General features: G+C 37.9%; 1 protein-coding gene across 1 annotated transcript in view; it reads left to right on the top strand.

The window, feature by feature from the left end:
- Positions 1-6,437: 6,437 nt before the first annotated feature.
- RAPH1 (Ras association (RalGDS/AF-6) and pleckstrin homology domains 1) overlaps positions 6,438-22,419 on the top strand; it is a gene marked incomplete at its 3' end in the record, with an annotated part of 55,318 nt that continues 39,336 nt past the window's right edge. Inside the window, exons 1-3 of the mRNA XM_009709896.1 lie at positions 6,438-6,557; positions 9,850-9,955; positions 10,796-11,310. Of these exons, the coding sequence (XP_009708198.1) occupies positions 6,438-6,557; positions 9,850-9,955; positions 10,796-11,310 (741 nt within the window). The remainder of the gene's footprint in view (positions 6,558-9,849; positions 9,956-10,795; positions 11,311-22,419) is intronic.

Here is a 22,419-nt window from a genome sequence, read left to right as displayed (position 1 = left end):
TCTTCCAACCATAATGATTCTATGATGTATTTTGGGGGATTCCAGGAACAGTGAGACAGTTTGCTTTGATGTTACCACCTGATACCTGATTAAGGCTTTTTTTCTTCCCCCAGTTGCTTTTTCAAACAGTTTTTTCATTAGCAGTTGCTAAAATTTATGTAAGTTATGTATTCACTTGTGTTGCTGTAAATATTTGTATGACAAACTTACAGATAATGTAAAGAGAAATATTTTTAAGAGTTTAGTGAAAAGGTTGTTCTTTGATCTTAAAATAACAAACAGCTAGAGGCAAAGGCAAGTTCTTGCAGAGGCATGTGCTTAAGAGTATTGTTAGAGATCATACTGTATATGTTTGACTGAATAACTCTTACTTTCAGCAGCTCGTAATTGATCTTGTATTGAAACGCTAACCTGTCCACAATTCAAAACATGCATTTTCAGATGTGAAGTTTTCTTTTCAGTGGTTTCAAAGATACGTTCTTGCAAGTTGCACAGATCAGTGGGTAAGGGAGGGAATACTATAGGCTGTCCAGTTTTGCACCTCCCAGTAAAACCTGAGAATAAGGCCTAGTTTTCATACTTGCTGGATTTCTGCAGTCCAGACCAGCTGCCTGATATAAAGTAAAAGACTTGAAAATGAAATATGCTCAGACTACACATTGCTTCTAAAACTTTTTTTCAGATATTATGTAATTATTTGTCTTCCTCTCCCAGTTCCTTTGAATAAGTCTTCTACATTTCGTGTTCTGCTCTTGACTACCTATGTTTGAAGAATAGGATTTATTGCTAAAATCCAATGCCCTATTTTAGTTTTGAAGAACAGCTTAAAGAACGCCATGTGCATAAACATTTGTTCATTCCTTTTTGCCAACCTTATTTCCAAATTGCTACTAATTAGTTTATTTTAAGAAATAAGGAAGGAATTAAATGAAGTCAATTTTCCAAAGTAATGCTGAGTCCCTTGCTTCCTTGATAGTTGGAATGCAGTTCAGTTTGACAGGACAGCTCAATTGATAATGACTCAGTATTGAAATACATTAGTAACTATGAATGCTTTATACACCTTAATTAATCTTGAATCTCTTGATGTGTGATTAGGTGCAACTATTTTTTTCTTGGATCTTACATTGAGTATTGCTGTCCAGGACCTTAAGAGGTCACCCACAGTACTGAATATGTGAATCTTCTCATGTGTGCAAGGTATAGACTCAATATTTTTCCATTCTAAAGCTGTGTTGCATAAATAGGTTTACCGGTTTAACTGGTACAAAAGAGTGCATGGACATCATCTGGTTTTATTAAACGTGGCAACACATTATGTTAGTACAATACATAAATGCAGAATTTTAACTATTTAATTATTACCTGAGTAATTTCAGAAACATGAGGTTATTGGTTACAAAGGGTCTTTTTGCTTTTACTGAAGTGTCTGAGGTTTTATGTTTTATCTGACGTTCAATGTGTTTTCACTCTGGTGTGTGACTGCAAACCTAGAAAACTATTGCCTGAAGCGTGGTTTAAAAAAAAAGAAAAACAAAACTCAAAAGTTGGCTCAAAATAGTATATTGAAAGAGACTTTCACTTGACATAAGATTATTTTTTAGTATTATTTGGAATGTTTCAAATTTGATTTTTTTGGCTGACAGATTTGTATCTCAGTTTTTGAATGTGAGACGTGTTGGAATGTCTGTGTGCTGCAGGAGCCTTGGGATGTGTTCAGCTAGTACCTATGCTATTTGAAGCTAAAAGAAAACAAATGCTCTTTTGTTCAGGTTTTCATCTAGATTACTCTTAACATAAACTGGGTTATAGGACATTGGATAATTGACAAGGAATTTCCCATAACTTTCTAATCTCTCTAATCTTCCTCCAAATGTCTTTTTCAGGAGTAGTTAATTTCAGAATATTTTATGCTTATTAAGAAGAAACATGGAAATACTTAAGCAAATGATCTGCACTGTATCATTGGCTTAGGGTGCTACAGTATTAAATTCAAAGGAGAAATGTTAGTGTCAGTTATAGCATTAGACTTTCTTATTTTTTACTGAAAAACACGCTGGATTTCATTGGTCCCTGTCATATGGACAGAGTATTAATATGAAACAGATAATTTATGTGCTCAAATTACCTTTCATTATTTACCAGAACTTCAAGAAAATGTGTAGAAACGTGGATGTGAGCTTTGGCTGTCACTTTTGTGAAAGCATTTCAATTTTTTTTTCTGTGTAAATAACCGTGTTTCTTTAAGCAGTCAGGTGAATTGAGTATTAGAGGTGAATCCCTGCTAGAATCTTACTTTTGTGTTTGTGTGCACACTATGCTTCTGTGCTCGTATGGTATGTATGCTACTGTAGTGTTCTGTCACATCCAACTCCCTAAACAGAAATAGATACTGGCATGATAACATGGGTGATCACAAATGGAAGAACAACTCTGATTTCCACACCAGCTCCAAACGGAGTATGTTTTTCATACCAGAGTATGCTATATAGTTCCTTTTGGTTCCTGAGGCTAGATTTTAAAATGCAGAAACCCAGTTAACTTGTTCAGATGGTGTTTTGAATGTTTGTGTAGTGTCTACTGCATCCCTATAATAGATTTGTAACAAATTCTGTAGTAGTTTTTAGGAAGACAATCCCGAGTTCAGTAGCAAGCATGAGCTTGTACAAGCTTGTGTTTAAATAGTAAGAAAGGTCAGGGGAGAAAACATCAGTTGCCTGAAAGAAAGATGGTTTGTTTTCATTTTGGGATTTTATGCTCTCAGTTGCCTTTGAACATTCTTAAGCATCTGTAGTTCAAAATGCTTATTACAGTGCTTTGGAACTTACAGTGAATAAACACATTCTTGTTGCTTACCCTTTAAGCACATTGGTGTTTCCAGTTGGGAGTAAGAATTCTATTTTTGTTTCTTTGATAATCTTTCCATCTTTAATTGAGTGTGGTGTAGAGAAATCCTGCAGTCTGTTTGTGTTACAGCTACTTTTTTCAGTGCAGAGTGTTTTCATTATAAGCAAATATTTTTAATATTACAAAGTTTCCTGTTGTCTTGGACTGGGTTGATTTAAGGTAGAAGCTACCATGTCAAAGTGCAAGTTTGCAGAATGGGGTCTCACTGAAAGACACTTTACGCTTTTGATTATAACTTACCTCTGTCCCAAAGCTGTTGCTTTCTGATCAGAGCAATTTTTTAGTTTCAGAATTTTGCAATGGTGTCTTTTCTTGAAAATATCAAAATGGTATATGCAAAGCATTATTCTTGGGGGTTTCATCTTTCCTCATGTGTTGTGGTATCACATCATCTCATGCTTGTCCTGGCATACTAAAAGCTACAATGGCTAGCATAAGAATCAGCTTGAAAGAGTAAATGTTTCTTTTTTTCTGAATTATTGTTAAGTTGTCATTTTGTTTTTCTTATAGTGTAATTAAAATAGTAGTTTATGATTAAATGTTGCAACTGGTGACTTCTAATGAAAACCTCAGTAATGTTTCATAAAATAATATTAAAATACTGTGCTTCATGCATTTAAAGGTGAACAAACCTAATGAACTGTTTTGGAAACTACAGTTGACTTACAGCCATTATGAATCTGCCTGTTTAAATAGCATTTCAAACAGATAAAGTTGACCGATGCAGTCCATAGTGGATAATGAAATAGCACATAGACCTCGGTTTAGTGCAGGAAGCCTTACTTGCATATGGAAGAGTATACCATATTGGTATCTTATTTTATCTAGATATCCCAGAGTGATGCTGCTCATTTTCATTAAGTTCTATTCTGACATACACTTGGGCAGAATAGAAGGTGAAGTGTTGAAAAATAACTTGAATCCTGTAATTACTTTGGCATTTCACCTGGTATGAGCTAAGCAGAAGCAACAGCTACTTAAACTCTGCTACCCTGCAAATGCTTTAGGAATGTAAGTGGCTTACTTCATGGTGTCACGCTAGAACAGTTATTCCTTTTCCATTTCTTAGATCTAATTTAGTTCTAAATGCCTCTTTAAAAAACAAACAAACAACAACAAAAAACCAAAACCAAACAAAACCCACACATATACATAAACCCCCCCACCCCCAAACTCTTAAACTTATTCGATTTTTCTTTCTTGTTATAAATAAAAATGTCATATCCTTAGAAAGCTGTGATAATTCCCAGTTAGGTCACGATTTGCTAAAGTATGGTGCATGTTTGCTGTAATCAACAACAGTGAGAAAGAAAATGGCTATAAAAAGGAAAATTTCAAACTTTTTAGTTGGAACGTGTACTCTTTTTGAGTTGTTACTGTTTTGAGTTCTTATGTCAAAAAGTTCAGATACTGTTACTTGAGCATTTTGTCTCTGCCTTAATTTATTGAATTAATCCTTTAATTAATGTCCTGTGGGATATCTCCTTCCAGTAGTGGAGCTTGTGCTAAGAGAGATCGCTCTTACAGAACGAGCAAGTTGATATGAGCTGTTTCTTCAGTGAGACACTATCCTCTGTGTGTCTTTTGCAAGCAAACGTTGACAGGCTCATAGGAAATGCAGCTGACGTTAGGAAGCTTGGGTGGGGACTGCAAGGAGCTGGCAAACAGTACAGGGCTTAGCGCCAGACTTGCTGACACAACAGTACTTTGCTTGTAAAAGTTTTCTTTAGGCTGCTAATTCTGTCTTCGGAGTAACTGGAACTAAAGCACTGTCTCTGATGCCAAGTTAAAATAGCTAAAGCAACAGTTTATGGGAAATTGAGAATACTGTTTTCTTTCCACAGCTTAGGTCCTCAGAAATATTAGTAAAAAGAACAAGCTCGTCTCTTACTGAAAGGGTGAGTTATGAACAGTGCCGTAGAATGAACGCACTGCAAAACAAGTCCCATCTAACTGTAGAGTAAGTGGTAAAAACAGCTCAAAGAGGGAAAGGTTAGCAGTGTAAAGTATCTGTAAATAGCGAGCTCTGTCTGTTTCATATCACAGTTTCCATTTATTTGATTTGCCAGTCCACAGTCATATTTCCTAAGGCACGCTTTTAATAGCTTCCCTTAGCCTTCAAATAAAAATTATTTATTTCAAGTGTGTCTAGACATTGAGAAATGCTACGTTGTCGAATGCAAATACTGTTACAGCAGTTTGACCATGTCACCTTAAGTATAATTTATTTTGTCTTGAATTTTCAATATTTCTGGTCCATGTAAAGGCCTAAGGAGTAGTAAAGCAAAGCTTTGAAGGGACGTGAAAGTGGAATCCATCTTCTGTTTGTTTTGCAGAAGTTCAGGCAGAGTATGAGTTGCTGCTACCCTGCTGTTATGTGGGAGGGCTTTCAGGTGACATCATGGAGAGGAATCTAGCAGGGGGAGGCATGCCTGACTTACAGAACATAAAAATTAGTGCAGTCTTTTACATGAACATATTGGCATTTTTTGGATTTCAGCACCACTCTTAGATTTTAGGAAAAGCTTTTTTCTCTTCTCTGGAGTGCTAGAAGTACTTAACAGAACTCAAAACAAGTGTTGGAAGAAATGAGATTCAGGTGGTGAATTTAATCTGCTCAGTGTTTGCTTGGTGCAGTATGCCATGCCAGGTTAGCTTTAATATTATTGCCCCTTTTAAGGTAAGCTAGCTGCGTTGTGCTCTCCCACAAAAGTAAAATCTCAGTAGGATACTGAGGTGGCTTTGCCTAGAGTATGTGTGTCTTAGCAGCTTGGAGGATGTGTTTGGGGAAAAGGCCCGTTTAACAAAAGATTAATTTACTTTGAAGTGATAACAGATAACCTTTGGAGAATGTGAAGTCTTTATCTTGGTCACTCAAATTTGTTGAATGAAGGAGGGCCTGATAGCTGTAATGGCGACTCTTTGCTTCCAGGAAGGAGTTTCTTTGTTGGGTAAAAATTGTGCAGTATCACTGAAGTGATCTGGACAGTGTCCAAGATTTAAACTGTCTCATGGGATGTATTGCTGGCATTCTCTGTGGCCTATTTAAGCATTTCTGTTTACGAATGTGTAGGGGCAGCTATTTGCAGTGCAGTGAGACTGCACTTCCTGTGGGTTGTTGGATGGTGTTGCTTAACTGTGGTCAGCTGAATTCCTTGGACAAGAGTTGAATTTTTGTAATGTAAAGTCAATAGATTTTGCCAACAATAGCTGGCAATGAATGCACGTGCAAGGCTAGCATGAAATAATTTCTGATGCTGTATTAAATATTGTGGACTGTTCTTCATCTTTTTCTGCATTGTTCTGACAAAAGTGAGCTGCAAGGATGGCTTAGTGTGAAAGCCGCAATGGATAATTACAAACTCTTTACTTTTGAGCAGGATAATAAACTGTGAATGTATGCAATTTTTATAAAACTTGTGGACAGATGTGTGCTTTGACTTCAGAACGCTTTTTCAGAAACTTAGTAGCTGACACCAGTTTTCTTAGACACTGTACAATTTGAGTATCAGACTTTAATTTTTTTTCAGATGGAGCAATTATCAGATGAAGAACTTGACCATGGTGCGGAAGAAGATAGTGATAAGGAAGATCAGGATCTGGACAAGATGTTTGGGGCCTGGCTGGGGGAACTGGACAAACTCACACAGGTTAGGGAGACTTCAATCATCTCACAGAGTAATTCTTTATAAGTATTACATGTTTCTTTTCAGTTGGATGCTGAATACTTAGCACTGCCACTTGCAGCAAGGTAGACTGACCAGCTCAGTGCTCTTTAAAGGTTTCTAAATCTGCTTGTTTACCCATCTCAAAGTTGTTAAATTCACTTTTCACAACCTGCTAGTTTGACCTTTCCCAAAGGCTATGATTCCTTCTGACAGCTATGGAATTGGTATTTTGTCCTCATCTATATAGAGAAACACTGACTTTAGCTGGCTAGAGGTAGGCTGTATCTCCAAACGTATGGTTGGACATTGTCCAGCTATGACAGCACGCATTTGTTGCACCTGAACAGCAATGAGGAATGAGAAATTGTGAATGCTGCCACTGATGACGTGATAAGGTGCCCTGATGCAACCTAGAGGACTCACCGTTATTCCAGAGTGCTCTTCCTGCATCAGAGAGGCAGCTGATGGGACGTCTTCTTTTGGCGCTGCCTTCTTTCTAGTCCTTTCCTGTTCCTTCACAAGCAGGTCTTGCATTTTGCATGGTACTCCAGACTCCTGGGGTGATAGGCCGTTTCTCTGTGACTGCCTGCTGGGTTTTTTTTCAGCTGTGTGAGCTGACCCTCCTGAATAACATATTTCATCTTCTCCCTCTTTGTCACGTAAACTTAAGGAAAGACATGGTACCTCAGATTTCAGTAAGCCAGAGAGGAGGCAGCTTTTCTCATCTTCATCTTACCCAAAGACTAAAGCAAAATTGAGCTAATCATGTGACGGCATTTCAAATTCAGGCTCATCTCTGTTACCTTCTGGTTAAATCTCTGCCTGCAAGATCTAAATATAGATAGCACTCTGGGGGACAATGATTATTTTTTTTTCTTAACTTGTGCATGCAGGGCAATAAAGAATCCTGCCTTTTGAGATGAATGGAAGACAGTGTGAAATAAATCTGTGTGTTGTAATTCTTGTTTGTTTTTTGTTTTGTTTTTTTTTAACTTCCTGTGAAGAATTTTTAACGGTAAGTGGAAGGTGTTTTGAAGGCATGGGCTCTGTAAATTACTCCGAATGAAGATCATCACAGAAGAGCACAATGGGTAATTGGTCTTAGACCTTTGGTTCTCTGCCCCATTTTTTTCAGGTATGAACAGCTTAGAAATATAAGCATACTTTACTTGGGGTTTACAGCTACGCTATTCACATACAGACTTTATGGTGATGTCTCAGTTTGTGTGCTGATCCATGCAAAATTCTTAAAACATAGTAAGATAGTTAAGGGGAGGACCCACATTGTTTCTCACTTTCATATTGCTGTAAAATACAGTCTGCAACACAACCTGACAGTTGCCCTTCTGTCTTTTGTGACTACTGAGAAATGACATTTCTCCAAAAACTTTGAATGACCTCATATGGTTTTGTATAAACAAGTTACTGCAGTTAGCTGGGTCTCAGTTCCTTTGTTTGGAAAGTGATTGTGCCTTGATGCAGCTGTCCCAGTAAAGTCCCAATAAAAGAGGGTGATTAGAGCTAATGAGCTCCAAAGTGCATTCTCCTGTAGTCTCAGCACTTGTTGCTATTTATCAGCTGGACTCTAAGACCAGTAGGAGGAAAGGGTTTTTTTGCCTCTGAGTTCCTTGCACTTTTCAGATTTCCCAAATGTTTATTTGGGGGGGGATTGTAAGAAAGACCCAGATTCCTTTCCAGATGGAAGTGCTTTTTAAAATATTCGTAATTATTAAGATGCCCATGAGATCATTTGAATTCACTTTGCTGTCTTTAACTGTTGGTCTAATACAAACATTATAAAATGTAGTCACAAAACTTGCAGCACGTGTGAGCAGTGTTTGGCACTGATGCAGAGTGCATTAGCGTTTATCCAGGTCTAGTTATGCTACTCTATGATGCAGATTAAATGAAGGAAGTCTTACCTTGCTTCTTGTGATCATTCAAAACTAAGCTTTTGGTGCTGCTGCGGTTTTCAGCAGTTCTCCAAACTGCTAGTTTAGCATAATAATATGTTATGGAGAATGTGCTCTGATAATAGTGAGAGCATATCACATGTGTTTCCAAGGAAGTGAAACAATTATTATTAAATTAAGTAAAACACATTTTAGATGCTTTTAACCAGAATATATTTGCTTTACAGAAATCTTTTGTGGCAGTCTATGGGTTCAGTCTGAAGGAATGAGCCCTAACTTACCTTTTCTGTGTCCAGTTTCACTCCTGCCTCTAGGGTTATACATAGATGTTTTATTTTGTTTTGTTTTCCAGCTATTCTGTGTGGGACAATGTAAGCTCCATCAGAGATACTAGAGGTGAGGGTTTTTTCCACGTGGTGGAAGACAAGGCTGCATCACTGTCTTCTCATTAAGTGATGACTGACTTCCTAATAAAGTGATTTTTTTTTTTTTTTTTGAAGTTCAAACCAGACTGAGGGGAAAAGGGAGTTCAGAAAAAATAAATATTAGGGGAAAAAAAAAAGTGCATTTGATTTTTAACATAGGTGTAGAACATGAAAATAAAAAGCTTCGGTGAGAAGCTTTGTTCTGTTGGAGCTAGAAGATGGTTTTCTTTCAGACAAGTATACCTTCAGGAAAGCTTCATCAGCACAAGCATTGCTTAAATTCAGACCCTCTGCAGGCCTGTCGAGCCTCAGCAACAGCAAGAGCTAGATTCCCCGTATAACACTTGTTACTCCGGGGGCAGCAACCCTGGACCCTGTCATGCACCTTTTGGGTCACCAGCTGGATCGTAGTGCCCTGCTGCTTGCTACTTACAAAAATGCTGGTATTTGTTACAATATTATGCCCATATTAGCCTTCATAAGATAACAAGTCAATGTTTTGGGTAGAAAGATTTTTATTTTTTTTTAACCTATGTTAGTTTTTCTAAAAAAATTTATCCTACATAAACTGTCTGGGGTTTGCCTTCACAATTTTACATTTTTCACAGGAAAGGCTTATTGAGAAAAATGTCTGAATTTAACCAATTTAAAATCCTTTTTAATAAAATAGAACTCTTCATTGAATTCTTTTGTGTTCTTCTGCCATGATTATGCTCATAAGCTAATGTTCCATTTCTCAGAGATGGTGCCACAGTTTGAACATGCTTAGATTAAAAAAAAGCCTGAAGTCTAAATCCTGAAAAAGATGTATTTTTTTTCATATGCCAGGAGTTTTTGAAAAATTTCTTTTAGAGAAAACTAATTTTCATTCATCTTGAAGATTTGTTTGTCCAGTTCCTTGTCAAACTTTATTCTGCCCTTTTTTGTCTTTTTCAGAGTTTGGATACAGACAAGCCTGTGGCACCAGTGAAGAGATCACCTCTCCGTCAGGAAACCAATCTTGCCAACTTCTCATATCGCTTCTCCATGTACAATTTGAATGGTTTGTTGAATTATTTACCCCTTCAAATATTAGTTTAGGAAAAAAACCCATTCCAGCTATAAATGAGAACATTGTAAAATACGAGAGCATTTAAATATACTTCTAGCTGAAGTGGGAACATGTTTGTTGAAGGCATTACTTTCTGATTGTAAAGAATTTTGAGTATCCTAAAGCACTATCTTTTACAGCACCTAATATCTAAGAATTGTAGTCTAGTGTTTGTACAGAAATACATGTTCTGGGATCTAGTCTCGCAAAAGAATGAATTGATGTGCATCTGTTAAAATGGGAAGAGAGAGCATCTTGCTTCATGGGACAGGATGCAGGAATATAGCTAGAGAGTGCTTTTATGTTAAACAAAAATCATGTTTTTCCTTATCTTAAAATAGCTTCCCCTGGTTGTATAGTATTTTGTGGGGTTTTTTTAAAGTAGTGTCACATACCTTGCATTGCTTTAGCAGAAAATGCTTAGCAAAACACCTACACTTTTTTGAAAAATTGAGGCATGATATTATAAAAATGTATTTTCAGATTCTGTTCATAGGACAGCAGTTTGAACTTTTCATATGTACTCTGAACATTCATAGATTTCTTCTGTTGGCAAATGTATTTGACCTAAATAGTTTTGTTTTTTTTAATTGCTCTTAGACTGGTCAAGAGTAGTAGTGCAAATAAATTTCTGCTTAGCAGTGAGCAGAGATTTTGCCATAGAGATAGGAAAAGAAAATACAGCTTCCTTTGCTCCCCTACCCTAACTGTTAAATTTGATAACACAGAGTGAAGAGTTGCACAGAAAAATTAAGTAACTCTGCATGTACTGAAAACTCTTGTTTGTTGCAGAAGCCCTGAATCAGGGGGAGACTGTGGATCTAGATGCCCTCATGGCTGATCTCTGTTCCATAGAGCAGGAGCTCAGCAGCATTGGATCTCATTCAGCAAACAATGCTGCAGTGAAACGCCTTGCCACAGAATCCAAAGCTCAAAAACCACCTGCTAGCCGACCTTCTAAGCACAGCAGCATGAAAGGATTATCCTCCTCATCTGGTAAGGTGACTAAACCATCGCATGCCAACGTATCTTTGGATGACATCACTGCACAGTTAGAGAAGGCCTCTTTGAGCATGGATGAGGCAGCCCAACAGTCTGTTGCAGAAGACACCAAACCAGTAGTTACTGCTCAGCACAGGAGGACAGCATCTGCTGGCACAGTGAGTGATGCTGAGGTGCGCTCAATCAGTAACTCCTCCCGTTCCAGCATAACCTCTGCAGCTTCCAGCATGGACTCCTTGGATATTGATAAGGTGACAAGACCTCAGGAACTAGACTTGACATCACAAGGGCAACCAATCACTGAGGTAGAGTGTCACTAATTCAAGATTTTGGTTTGGTTTGAAGTTTTTTTCTTCTTCAAACTCTTTTCTTTCCTTCCCTCCCCTGCATGCTGACACTCCTAGCTAAACATATTCAGTGCAGTGGAGTTGATTTAATGATTAAGATTGCTTTTGCATGGACTGCACATGCTGTGGCTACTTCTTTCTCTGGTTTTGTTTCTGTCTGCAAGGAATCTTTGTAAAGAATGTGTACTTCCTTTTTTTTTTTTTAAAGGGCTTTCCCTGCCTCTTCCTCCTCCTAAGCCAGTCATGGATTTTAATGTTTTATAGTTAATGTTTTTATTCTAAGTAAATTTCATATATTGCTTTTAATTTAAATCTGAGGAGCACACAGATGTGTAAAAAAGAATGTACAACTGACAAGACTACATTCCTGTTACAGTACGCTTAATATCTGAAACACATGGAGCAATTTATCAGTGCCTATCTGTAGCTGTACTATACCAATAATTTGCTGCTACTTTAATATTCTTATTTAATGTATGACAGGGAGAACTCTTTGAAGCAGTGCACAACACAGAAAAACAACTGGGCTGGGATGCAGCAACAACAGATATTCATTTGGGATTTTGATGTCTCTGCATTGCTTAATCAGAGATGAAACTTTTCAGTAAAAACACAATTTGGGGAACATCGGAAGTGCTGGTGACTTGTGTAAGGAAACAGGGGAAATGTTCCACTGAATTTAGAGAACTTAAACTAGAAGCTATCTTGTAGAAATATTCTCTGAAACAGAATCTGGCCTGTTCAAAAGTAGTTTTACTAACATGCGTGTTCTTTTTTATGGGAGAAAACTGGAACAAGCTGAGTTTATTCTAATCAATAATTAACACTAATTTGAATAAGCTGTGCTGAAAGCATGCCTCTACCCATCTGCAGCAGAAGTTCATCTGACAGAGTGAATGATGCAGGCTTGTCAGTCTAATGATCAACTCATCAAGGTCACACTTAGATTTAAATCTTTATTTGAAATGGTGAGAAATTAAGTTTACCTAAACTGTCACTCATTTCTTTTTGGATGAAGACTCGGTGTTCACTGTATTTTTATTGGAGATCCATATTGAGTAAAGCAAAACAGAGGTAGACAGAAATGTGTCCTCTTCTCTTTGGAAAATTAAAATGCAAACCTTTGCATTATTGCTGTAGGCCTAAGTGTTGGAGCCTATGTCAGTCATTGATTATATTGTTGTTTGTTTGTCAATCATTTTCTTTCTGTGGTAAGACAAGGCTTATTTTTGGTTTTTTGGATCTCTGACTGTTATTCATGCTGATTTTTTTACTTTTTAATGTAGAAAGTTAGTCAATATGGTGGTTTTGTGTCTCAGGCTAAAAAGATGATTTACTTGAATTAATCACTTCTATAACTTGCATAGCACAAGAAAAACTTGAATTTTGCATTTCTTGATTTTTAAAAATGAAGGATGTTTTCGGCAGTTGATTTTGCAGGTCTCCCTCTAGATCTCAGCCTCTCTTCAGGAGTGATATGCTTGTGGCATCAGTAAGATTGCCCTTCTTGTCTCCCTAATTTTTCAATTTTTTGCATGGCCTGAGTAATCTGCACACCGCCTGCTGCACTTAAATAACTCGATGTTAATGAATCAAGAGACAGAGGTCAAGAAGTTGCTTTGTCTTCACAGGAAGCTGATCTGTATTGCTGCAAGTGTTCCAGTTGCTTTCTGAGCTCTTAGCCACTGACTGCAAGGCTCAAAATCACCCCCAAAAGCTTTTCTCACAGAGACGTGGGAGAGCTGCCTTTGTAAATCCGGTGATTGCTTCTCATAAAAATGTGGCTATTGTTTCTCTGCCCAGATAAGTTGATAAGAATGATTCCTTTGAAGGAGGTAACCAGAAATCCTTGGTAATTTGAGACCCAAATTTTACTCTCCTCTTGAGACCAGAAACCTCTACACTCATTAGCAGTGCTGCTTTGTTTTTGCTCTGTCTGTTCATTCTAATTTCAGTAGCCTGAGGAAGGTGTTCAACTCTGAGAATTTTTCCCCAAACTTACAGAACTGGCATTCAACTATTCAGTATTAAAACTATTATGTGATGGGATGGGACTTTTTACTGTGGAGATTTTTTTTTTTTTCTCATCACTGATGAAAAGAAAAGGGGGAGGTCACATTTGTTTGGATTTTGTAACGGATTCTGTGGTGGTAGTTTTTGAATGGAATTCACCTTATAAATGAGCAGAAACCCAAGGATTCTTTGGTAGAATCATTGGGTACCTGCAAAGGAGTTTTTGGTAAAACAAATTTCCTTTTTCATTCACTTAGTGCCTGAAAACTGCTGTTTAGGGGTTTATTAATCTTAATCGTTAAGTTGTGAATCAAAACACCTTTTTCTAGTAGGGCTGAATTCTACCATCCCACCCACGCAGTTGACTCAATGGTGCTGTTTCTGAGGACATCCCTCTGAGGAAGTAGCTTTTGAAGAAGATCTAGTGCCCATGTAGAAAAAAAACCTGGGTTTTATGCAGAAAGTGGGAGAGGGTATTACTTCATGGCCATAACAGATCTATTTTGAGATTTGTTATGCTCACATAGTGCTTCAAGTTAGCTCTTCTCTTTTTGCCAGAATTTCTTGAGGCTGTCTGTAGTTGAGCTGACCTTTTAAAATTTTTCTTTGCTGCTGTGGGTCTTACGAAAAGAGGTCAGTGACTTGGCAGCTCTGCCCTTTTGACCGATCCCGTCTGTCCTCTGCAGGCAATATAGGTACTTTAAAAAGTCATCCTTTCTTCTGCAACTTAATGTTATGCTCTTCCTTTTGTGATTCCAATAAAACTTAAGTAAAATGGAAGACTGTTTTGATAGGAGGCAATGCTTGTCTGAAAAAGGAAGTTAAGCTTTGCAGTTATTAACTTCAGTATTCGATCTTAGAAAATACTTCTGCTGTGTAGTTAAGAGCTCTCTGACCTGGAAACATAGGGAAATCCTGTAAAAGAACGGCCCTGCACTGGCTCACTGAAGGTATCTATAGTCTAGTGTTCTTTCTGACTGATAATAGTGACAAATGTTGTGGAAAAAGGGAAATTTTTTTTGCAATTCCACAACCACCAAAAATGGGAGGATGAGACTTCTCTTTCCTCTCATCCTTCCTTCCCCAAAGCTCTTATTTACACTGTCTCATCTCCTCCCTTGTCCCAGTTTTGGCGCTTATTAGTACTTACCTCACCAAAACTTACTACTTTTATTCTGGAGTTCGTTCTGTGTTATTTGGGTGAATTGCATAGGCTTAGAGGGGATCTGATGTGTGCTGATCCACAGAAGGGGGACTGTAGCCAAGAACTGGAGGCTGGAAGGGAGAGCAGGAATACACCCATTGGTGGTAATGGATTATTCAGATCTTTCTGCCTGAGCAATTGGACAGGCACCTTAATGTCACTGCCTTCCTCCTAGCAGTCTGTGCTGTAGGAACTTCCTGGGGTTGAAGATACTTCAGCATCATGACAGATGATCTCTCGGTGGTCCTGTTGGCCAGGACCATCCTTGTTATTCTGAATTTGTCTCTATCCTGCTTTCAGGAGAGTTGACAGAAATTCACTGGGTTGTCTAAAATCATGGTTTTATTAGTTATCATCATGATTTGTTTAATTTTCTCCCTTTCATAACGATTCTTAATGCTATCTCTTTGGATGCTGTGAACATTAATGTCTTCAAAGACTATAGCTTTGTAGTCTGGAGATCTTGGCTTGGTGGTACTAAGTGTTATCTGTCTGTATTTATGTTCATGTCCTCAGTCTCCTTTAAGCATTGCTGAATAAGAAAAGTTGTTTCTACCACACCCCAAACCCCCATAATTTTACTAAATTGAAATTTGTCTTTCACAAAATAATTTCTCGGATCCTTGCTTGAACAGTATTCTTCCTTAAGTTGGTAGGTTATGTTTTGTCTTCTGTGCTTTTAGTTGTGTAATGAGTGGCATACACTTTAAATCTTGGTTTCTGTGTGTGGGATACTGTACTTGAATATAGACCGAATGAGTGATGTAATAGCATGAATTAAAGGTAGGGGAAGTGATGACTATATGACTAACTTGTCCCTTCCACCTCCTCGTATTATCTTTTTCCTCCTTCAGTCCCTCTCCCACTAAGGAATTGTCTCTATTTTCAGTGAGCTGTGCTAGAGCAATAGGAGAAGAAAGTATTGGGGAGAGAAAAGAGAACTGTGTTGATCATGCTGATGTAGCTAGTTATGTCTGATTGCTGAAAGGGTCCATTCATGGACAGTCATTGTTACTGTCCTGCATATACTCAGTGGAGGGGTTGCAGATAAGTTTGAAGCCTGCCATCTGGTCTGGCACACCATCATTCCCCCTCCCTCCCAACACGATGGAGTTCTTTATGTCTGTAACCCAGTTTGCACAGCTGAGAGGTTCGGACATATATACGAAGATAATGCATAATTTAGCAGTTGGTAATGCTACATGGGTTTTTTGTTTGTTTTTGTTGTTTTTTTTTTGTTTTTTTTTTTTTTAACTTTTACTTAAATTCATTGTGGTTTTAGACTTGATGTGTAAAAGGTGAAAATCATGACAGTGGGCTGTCAGTGGATTGAAATGACAGGTTCTTTGCTTCACTTGGCAGAGAAGGCAGCAGTATAGAGTAAACGTTAATATTTCTTTCTGGGAAAACAAGGGGACTTTGGGGACGTGACAGTTAGTAATGGCTGTAGTGTAAGCTCAGCACACATAGACAAATCTGTATTGGCTAGTAGCTCCTGTGGGATAAAGTGGAAAACTTGAAATGAGTGTAAGGAAAGACAAAGTTTGTGTTCCATAGCAATTTTACCTTGGTTCTTTTGTGGACATGTCACTAAAATACTTGCCTACACAGTGGCATAATACAGAAGCTTTTCTACCTGTTAAAGATTATTGTAGGTCAAGTTTTATGTGATTACTAAGTGTTGCGTTGTATGAAAATGCAGTTAACTGTTTCTGTACGCAGAAAAATCAACCCATAATGTATATGGTCTTTGGTAGACAACAGTGTCTTAAAATGCAGTTGGGTTCCTGAAACTCACATATTATTTGTGAGTGATTTAAAGAACAGTTGTGATCTATGTTAGCCCCTGGAGGAATAGAGCATTACTGACTCCTGTGTTTTGGGAGCTTAAGGTTTGAGTAGTTTTTCCTTACCTTTCCACCCTTTTGTGTGGTTAGCAGATGCAAAGGATGTTAGTCTCCAGTTTGTGAGAGTAGTCATAGATATGCAACAAACAAGGCCTGACAGATGTTTGTTTTGTGTTTCTTCTAAAGACTCTTAAAAAAAAAAAAACCAAAACAAAACTAATTTCACTTTCTGCCAGTTCTGTTATGTCCTTAGTTTTGTACACAAAGTATATTCTGGAGTCTTTCCAGTAACCTGAAAATAGTCAATGGAAAGACTTAATTTGAAACACAATTAGACCATCTCTTCCTCTTTCTTTTTTTTCCAATTATTAGTCACAAAGTGTTTTTTAATAAGTCAACAGTAAAGGAAAACTGTGTGTATCTATCATCTTGAAGCATTACTTTGGCTTCCAGTTTTTTTGGTGTAAGAAGTGTGAGCCGTCTAGTTTTCAAATGTTCTTGAAATACATATAAAATGACTCTGCATTTGCCAGATTTTTGGAGGCTTTCAAAACATCCTCTGAAATAAACATATCAGTTCATTAAATATAAATAATACGTACGTGTTTTGGTAATCAGATGTGCTTGGCTATTCATCATGAAGTTTAGGCAAGACAGTAAAACAGTTTTTGTCATATGATGCACTATAACCCAAAGGTTACTAATACATCCTTCCCAATGCCTGCAAAACTAGCACCTAAACTTTTTTTCACATTAAACTTATGGAATCTGCAAAGCAAATGATGGGAAGGGATTTTTTTTTTTGTAAGAATTTTGAATTGGAATCCAAGTTTAAATTACTGCACATGCATAGAACGGTAGGTTTTAAAAATTGGGGTATATAGATTTAAAATAAGTGAAAGTGAAATGAGAACTTAAACATTATCCTTGTATTGGTAAATCTTGATTCTCCGATCAGTGTATCCAACTTCTTTCATATCCATTAATTTAAAATTTGCCCTGGAACTTTTTTCCACATAGGATGTCAGTAATTAAAGTGTAGCAGGAACCATAAAACATATAAGAATATATTTATCTTCTGAGATTGCCTTTCAACTTTGCCTCACACTGATGAGTAAACTTAAAAGTTCCCTCCCTGTAAGGAACAGGAAAATGGTCAGTATGATACATGTCTTGTTTGACACAGCTGGCCAGCAAAGCTGTTATCAACTAAAAAATTACGGTTCTGGTATATTTTGTTGCCTTAAGTATGAACACTAAAGGCATTGTCTATGCCTAAATGCTGTTCTTTCTGGTTGTTCTATGGTGTCTTGTGGATGAGCAACTGCATGGCTCAAACTCTGCTATCCCAAATGCATTTATCTGCAGTTCAAACTGCTTCTTCAGAAATCTTCCTGGTAGCCCTTTGCATGTGACAGTAGTGAGATGACTGTCTCCAGCAAACTCTTACTATACCAACTAGAATTTGCCTGTGGTGTACTTAGGCCTTTGTTCCATTGTGTTCTTCTGGAAATTCCAAACACTTGATGGTTTCTGTTCTGCAGCTGTTCCAACTTAAGATGAAGGCACACATTTCAAGATTCATCAGCCTTCACTTTCGAGTTGCAGTAGACTCTTGCCTATTACAAGAAAAGAATGTGAGCTGGTGGCACTGGTAGTCAGCTGAGCTGGTACCCTCTTAAAATGGTTGGACTTCTGTGTGCGTTATGTACATGTGCTGTTTTGATCAGTGATGCTAACAGTAGAAACAGCTGCGGTTGCTGATGGAAGCTGTCTGCAGTCCAGTGACCTTTTTTATCCTTTTAGCTTCCCTTCCTGCTTCTTTACATGCATTGATAGAGAAGTTGCTGTCACAGACTTCTTCAGTTGTAGAAGACAGTTTGAATTGAGTGCTGTGTAAATAACCACACTTTAAAATAAATCTCACTGCTTTCATGCGGGTTCCACAGAACTTTAGAAAAATGTTTGATAGGATTTATTGAGGAAAAACTTGTATCACAAATACAGACAAGCTAAGAAAATGGTTGCTTAGACATTGGAACTCTTACTAGATTCATCTGGAAGAGACACCACAGATCAACGACCCAAGTAAATCTAGGCAACATACCTCTCAGAAGAAGCAGTCTTGGACCAAGCCACTAAACCTGAGTTGAGAAATGAGAATTCTTGCTTTATGAAGTGATTAAATTTTGTCAAAAGCACTGCAGGGAGTTGTATGCTTTGGTTGCAATTTCCAGTGAAGATACCACTCTACAAACTGTGATTCATTAATGGAGCTTTTAAAACAGCCAATTTCTTTGTGAGTATACCAGTCCACTTAAAAACAAGACAAATTCCTTTACTTTTTCTGCAACATCTAATTAGATTAGGGAAAAGAAATACTACATCTGTAGGAAATTAGCAACAGATTACTTGTTTGTCCTTACTTCAAGTTGCCAAAAATAAAATTTAGAACAGATGACAAAAATTAAGAACACAGCAGCCGATTGTGAAACATTAAACTCTTAAGAGGAGGGAAGAATTTATGAGGTTTTCTTCAGTTACATATACTTCTAACTTATAGGATGAAAACTAGGGTTTTTCAGGTTTATAAAGGAGTTTGAAACCAAGAAAAGATACTTCCATGTTCTGAAGAAACAACTGAGAACTGGCCTTTTAGCTGTGTCAGTTTTGCACATGCTGGTCAGTGTTTAGTCTGTTATAGTAAAATAAAAGTTGTCTGCAAATACAAAGAAAAGTCTTCATTTTTAGTTAACCGAATTTTACAGCCTTGGTTACAGTTTCCCATGTTGGACATTTCAGCAGGGCATAAGCAATCCAGGAGTTTCCTGGAATGCGTTGATGATAACTTCCTTCTCTGAGTGACAGAGGAGCCAACGAGGAGACGTTGATATGGTGGACCTTGTTCTCACCAACAAGGAGGGGCTGGTGGGGAATGTGAAGCTCAAGGGCAACCTTGGCTGCAGCAACCATGAAAAGGGGAAATGTAGTCCCCATTCTTAAAAAGGGGAAAAAAGGAAGATCTGGGGAACTACAGGCCAATCAGTATAATCTCTGTGCCCTGCCAGATCATGGAGTGGATCTTCCTGGAAACTATGCTAAAGCACATGGAAAATGAGGTGATTGGTGACAGCCAACATGACTTCACTAAGGGCAAATCATGCCTGAGAAATTTGCTGACTGCCTATGATGGGGTTACAGCGTTGGTGGATAAGGGAAGAGCAACTGATGTCATCTACCTGGACTTCCTTGACAAGGCATGACATCCTTGTCTCTGAATTGGAGAGACATGGATTTGATGGATGGACCACATGGTGGATAAGGAGTTGGCTGGATGGTCACACTCAAAGAGTTGTCAAGAACTCAATGTCCAAGTAGAGACTGGTGACAAGTGGCGTTCCTCAGGGACTGCTACTGGGACTGGTGCTGTTTAACATCTTTGTTGGTGACATGGACAGTGGGATCGAGTGCACTCTCAGCAAGTTCTTCACAGAATGAAGTATCCGATATTCTTTCTCTAACTACTGCAGTTATGCATTAATTAGTCCTAAAGTTTCGGGGTTGTTTTTTCCTTCCTTCTTTTACTCTTCCACTTAATGCATCTCTGTTTGGACAGGTCAGACAACCATTTTCTGTGAAATTATACTCCATCTTATTTATTTTTTCCTGTTACTTTTTTCTTTTGGGTAAATTTCACAGCTTGAAACCTCCTCCCTGCAGTCAAAATTTATGTGGGATTTCATTTTTGGTTTATGCTAATTTAGGTCCATGCTACTGCTGAACTGGGCAGATTTGCCCCATCACTAGTGTTTGTGCAGCTGCCTAGTGATTTGCATCAGCTTGTGGTCTTCCTGAAAAATAATCCTTCTGAATTAGTTGTTCAGTGATGCACTGAACTGCGTGGTCAAAATCACTGCTGTCCACACAAGAGAGATGTGAGAGCATGTGGTTGGGGGAAGGTCAGGACTGCCTCTTTCTTGTGGCAGTTTAGTCTTAAATTTCTTAAAATCAGTAGTGAAACTAAGCTTAACCTGAAATGTTTACTAGCTTTTACAATCCTTTCTGTCCTGCTGTGACCCAAGGATCTTTGTTCAGCGGGGAAGCGTCACAATCTGACCTGGGAGGTGCATGGCGTAACCAATAGTGCACCTCATGTGCACAGTGCAGTAGTTTCTTAATTTGAAATGTCCACAGACATGTTTCTTAAATTGCGGTGAATTTCAGTATGTTTAGACTGTAACTGTTAGAACTGGCATGAAGTTATGAGCATCCCTAGTAATTAAAAAATACTTGCTGTAAATTAATATGTAAATTAATTTTTTTTTTTAAGTTGCAAAGTTGAATGCTTAGAGTTAGGAAATTCCAGTTGCCTGCAGTGAAATGGAGTTGCATGAGTTCCAGGAGGAGGGTTGGCCACTTGGGAGCACAGAGTAATAGCTCCAGATTCTCGTTTCCCGTGTCTGGCTCCAATATGCTCTGCAGCAGCCAGGCATTGCAGTTTAAAGTCTGCTGCTGTACTCTCCCACCATGAACGCAAGCATTCTCAATCTTGGCCAATCTTTTGTTCAAAGTTGGTAGTATGTAGTCCAGTTGAAGGGCTGGGCTGTGCTTTGTGAGAAGATGCAGCCTTGAGGTTTTTTTAATTGTGATGCTTCAGACTTCACTGAGACTTATGAACTAAAATTTTAATTCTCAAGGCTTGTGCTCAGACAAATTTGGATAACTTCCCGTGGGACAGCACAAAGTAAGTCTTTGAGGATGCCCCTGCCAATAATCTGTTTCATGGTCAGACAGGCAGAGGTCTTAAAATCTGTATTTGAAATGAGATATACCTTCCTTTCCTCTCTTGGAAATACTTCATCTAATGTAAATGATTAGTAATCATTCTACAACAGTAACCCATCGTGGAAAATTTCTGTCTTAATGGTTAGAGCTTGGCAAAATTTTTATAAGGAACTCATAACACATCTCATATGTAGAAGTATCAGGCAGCTCCATTATCTAATGCTGCTGCTTCAGTTTCTAAGTGTCCATTTTCCTTTTCTGAGGTTTTTGTTAAGAATAACTGTAACCTCTTTTGCATCTGTCAGACCTTAACTGTGTAACTCAATTACCAGAATTAACATGCCTGAAAGAAATAGTTCTGCACCTTTGAAGGAAAAGGAGCAAGCATTGGATGACACACTGGAAATCTTAGGCACTCTGCTTTTTAGTAGCATAATACTCAATTTTTTTGATCCCTTAACAACTTTACGCTAAGAAGCTTGTCACTACCATGAACATTTTGTCCTGAGCCACAAATGTCTTTTTTTTTTTTTTTTTTTTTCTCCCTTCCCTTACTGAAGATTATGGAAATACAGAAATACTTCCTCTTAATTCCATTTTAAATGAATTACAGTATGAGGACACTCAGTGATCTAAAATAGTATGACCAACTAGAAATAAGATAAATCTCTACTAAATAGACATTCTTCTTATATGTACTTAGTAATTGTCACCAGAGTGTATTATGTTATTTACTGGTATGGAGGAACTGACATGAGAAGCAGATAAGCTTGCATAAAGTGATAGTATGTTTTTTTTCCTGCTTGTAGTGTTTAGAGAGTTTAACTCTCCATTATTTACTTAGTGAGCAAGTGGTTGTGTAAAAAGAATGTTACCTGGGTTTATTTTCTGATTTGTTTCAACAAAGGTAGAAAAAGTGTGTTGTGTGTGCCTGCAGATGTTTTACTGCAGTGCTTTTGTCTGAGGTTATTTACTGTTTCCCCTCTTACTGTGGTCGAAAACATGCTTGTATCCCATCTCCTTCTCCCTTCCCATAGGAGAGAACCTGAATCTCTTGTCTTCAAGTCATTGATCATTTGTCTATAAGAAATTTGGATGAGGAACACTGTAACTTCTTCATCTAGTTTTGTTGCCTTTCCTTAAGTTAATTGTCATCACTGCTTCTTTCTTCCCTCTTCTGAGCGATAATAAAACCTTTCTTTCTCCTCCCTCCCTTTC

Source organism: Cariama cristata, unplaced genomic scaffold (genome assembly GCF_000690535.1).
Source record: "Cariama cristata isolate BGI_N322 unplaced genomic scaffold, ASM69053v1 scaffold17851, whole genome shotgun sequence".
NCBI lineage: Eukaryota > Metazoa > Chordata > Aves > Cariamiformes > Cariamidae > Cariama > Cariama cristata.
This window is presented reverse-complemented; position numbering and strand designations above follow the sequence as displayed.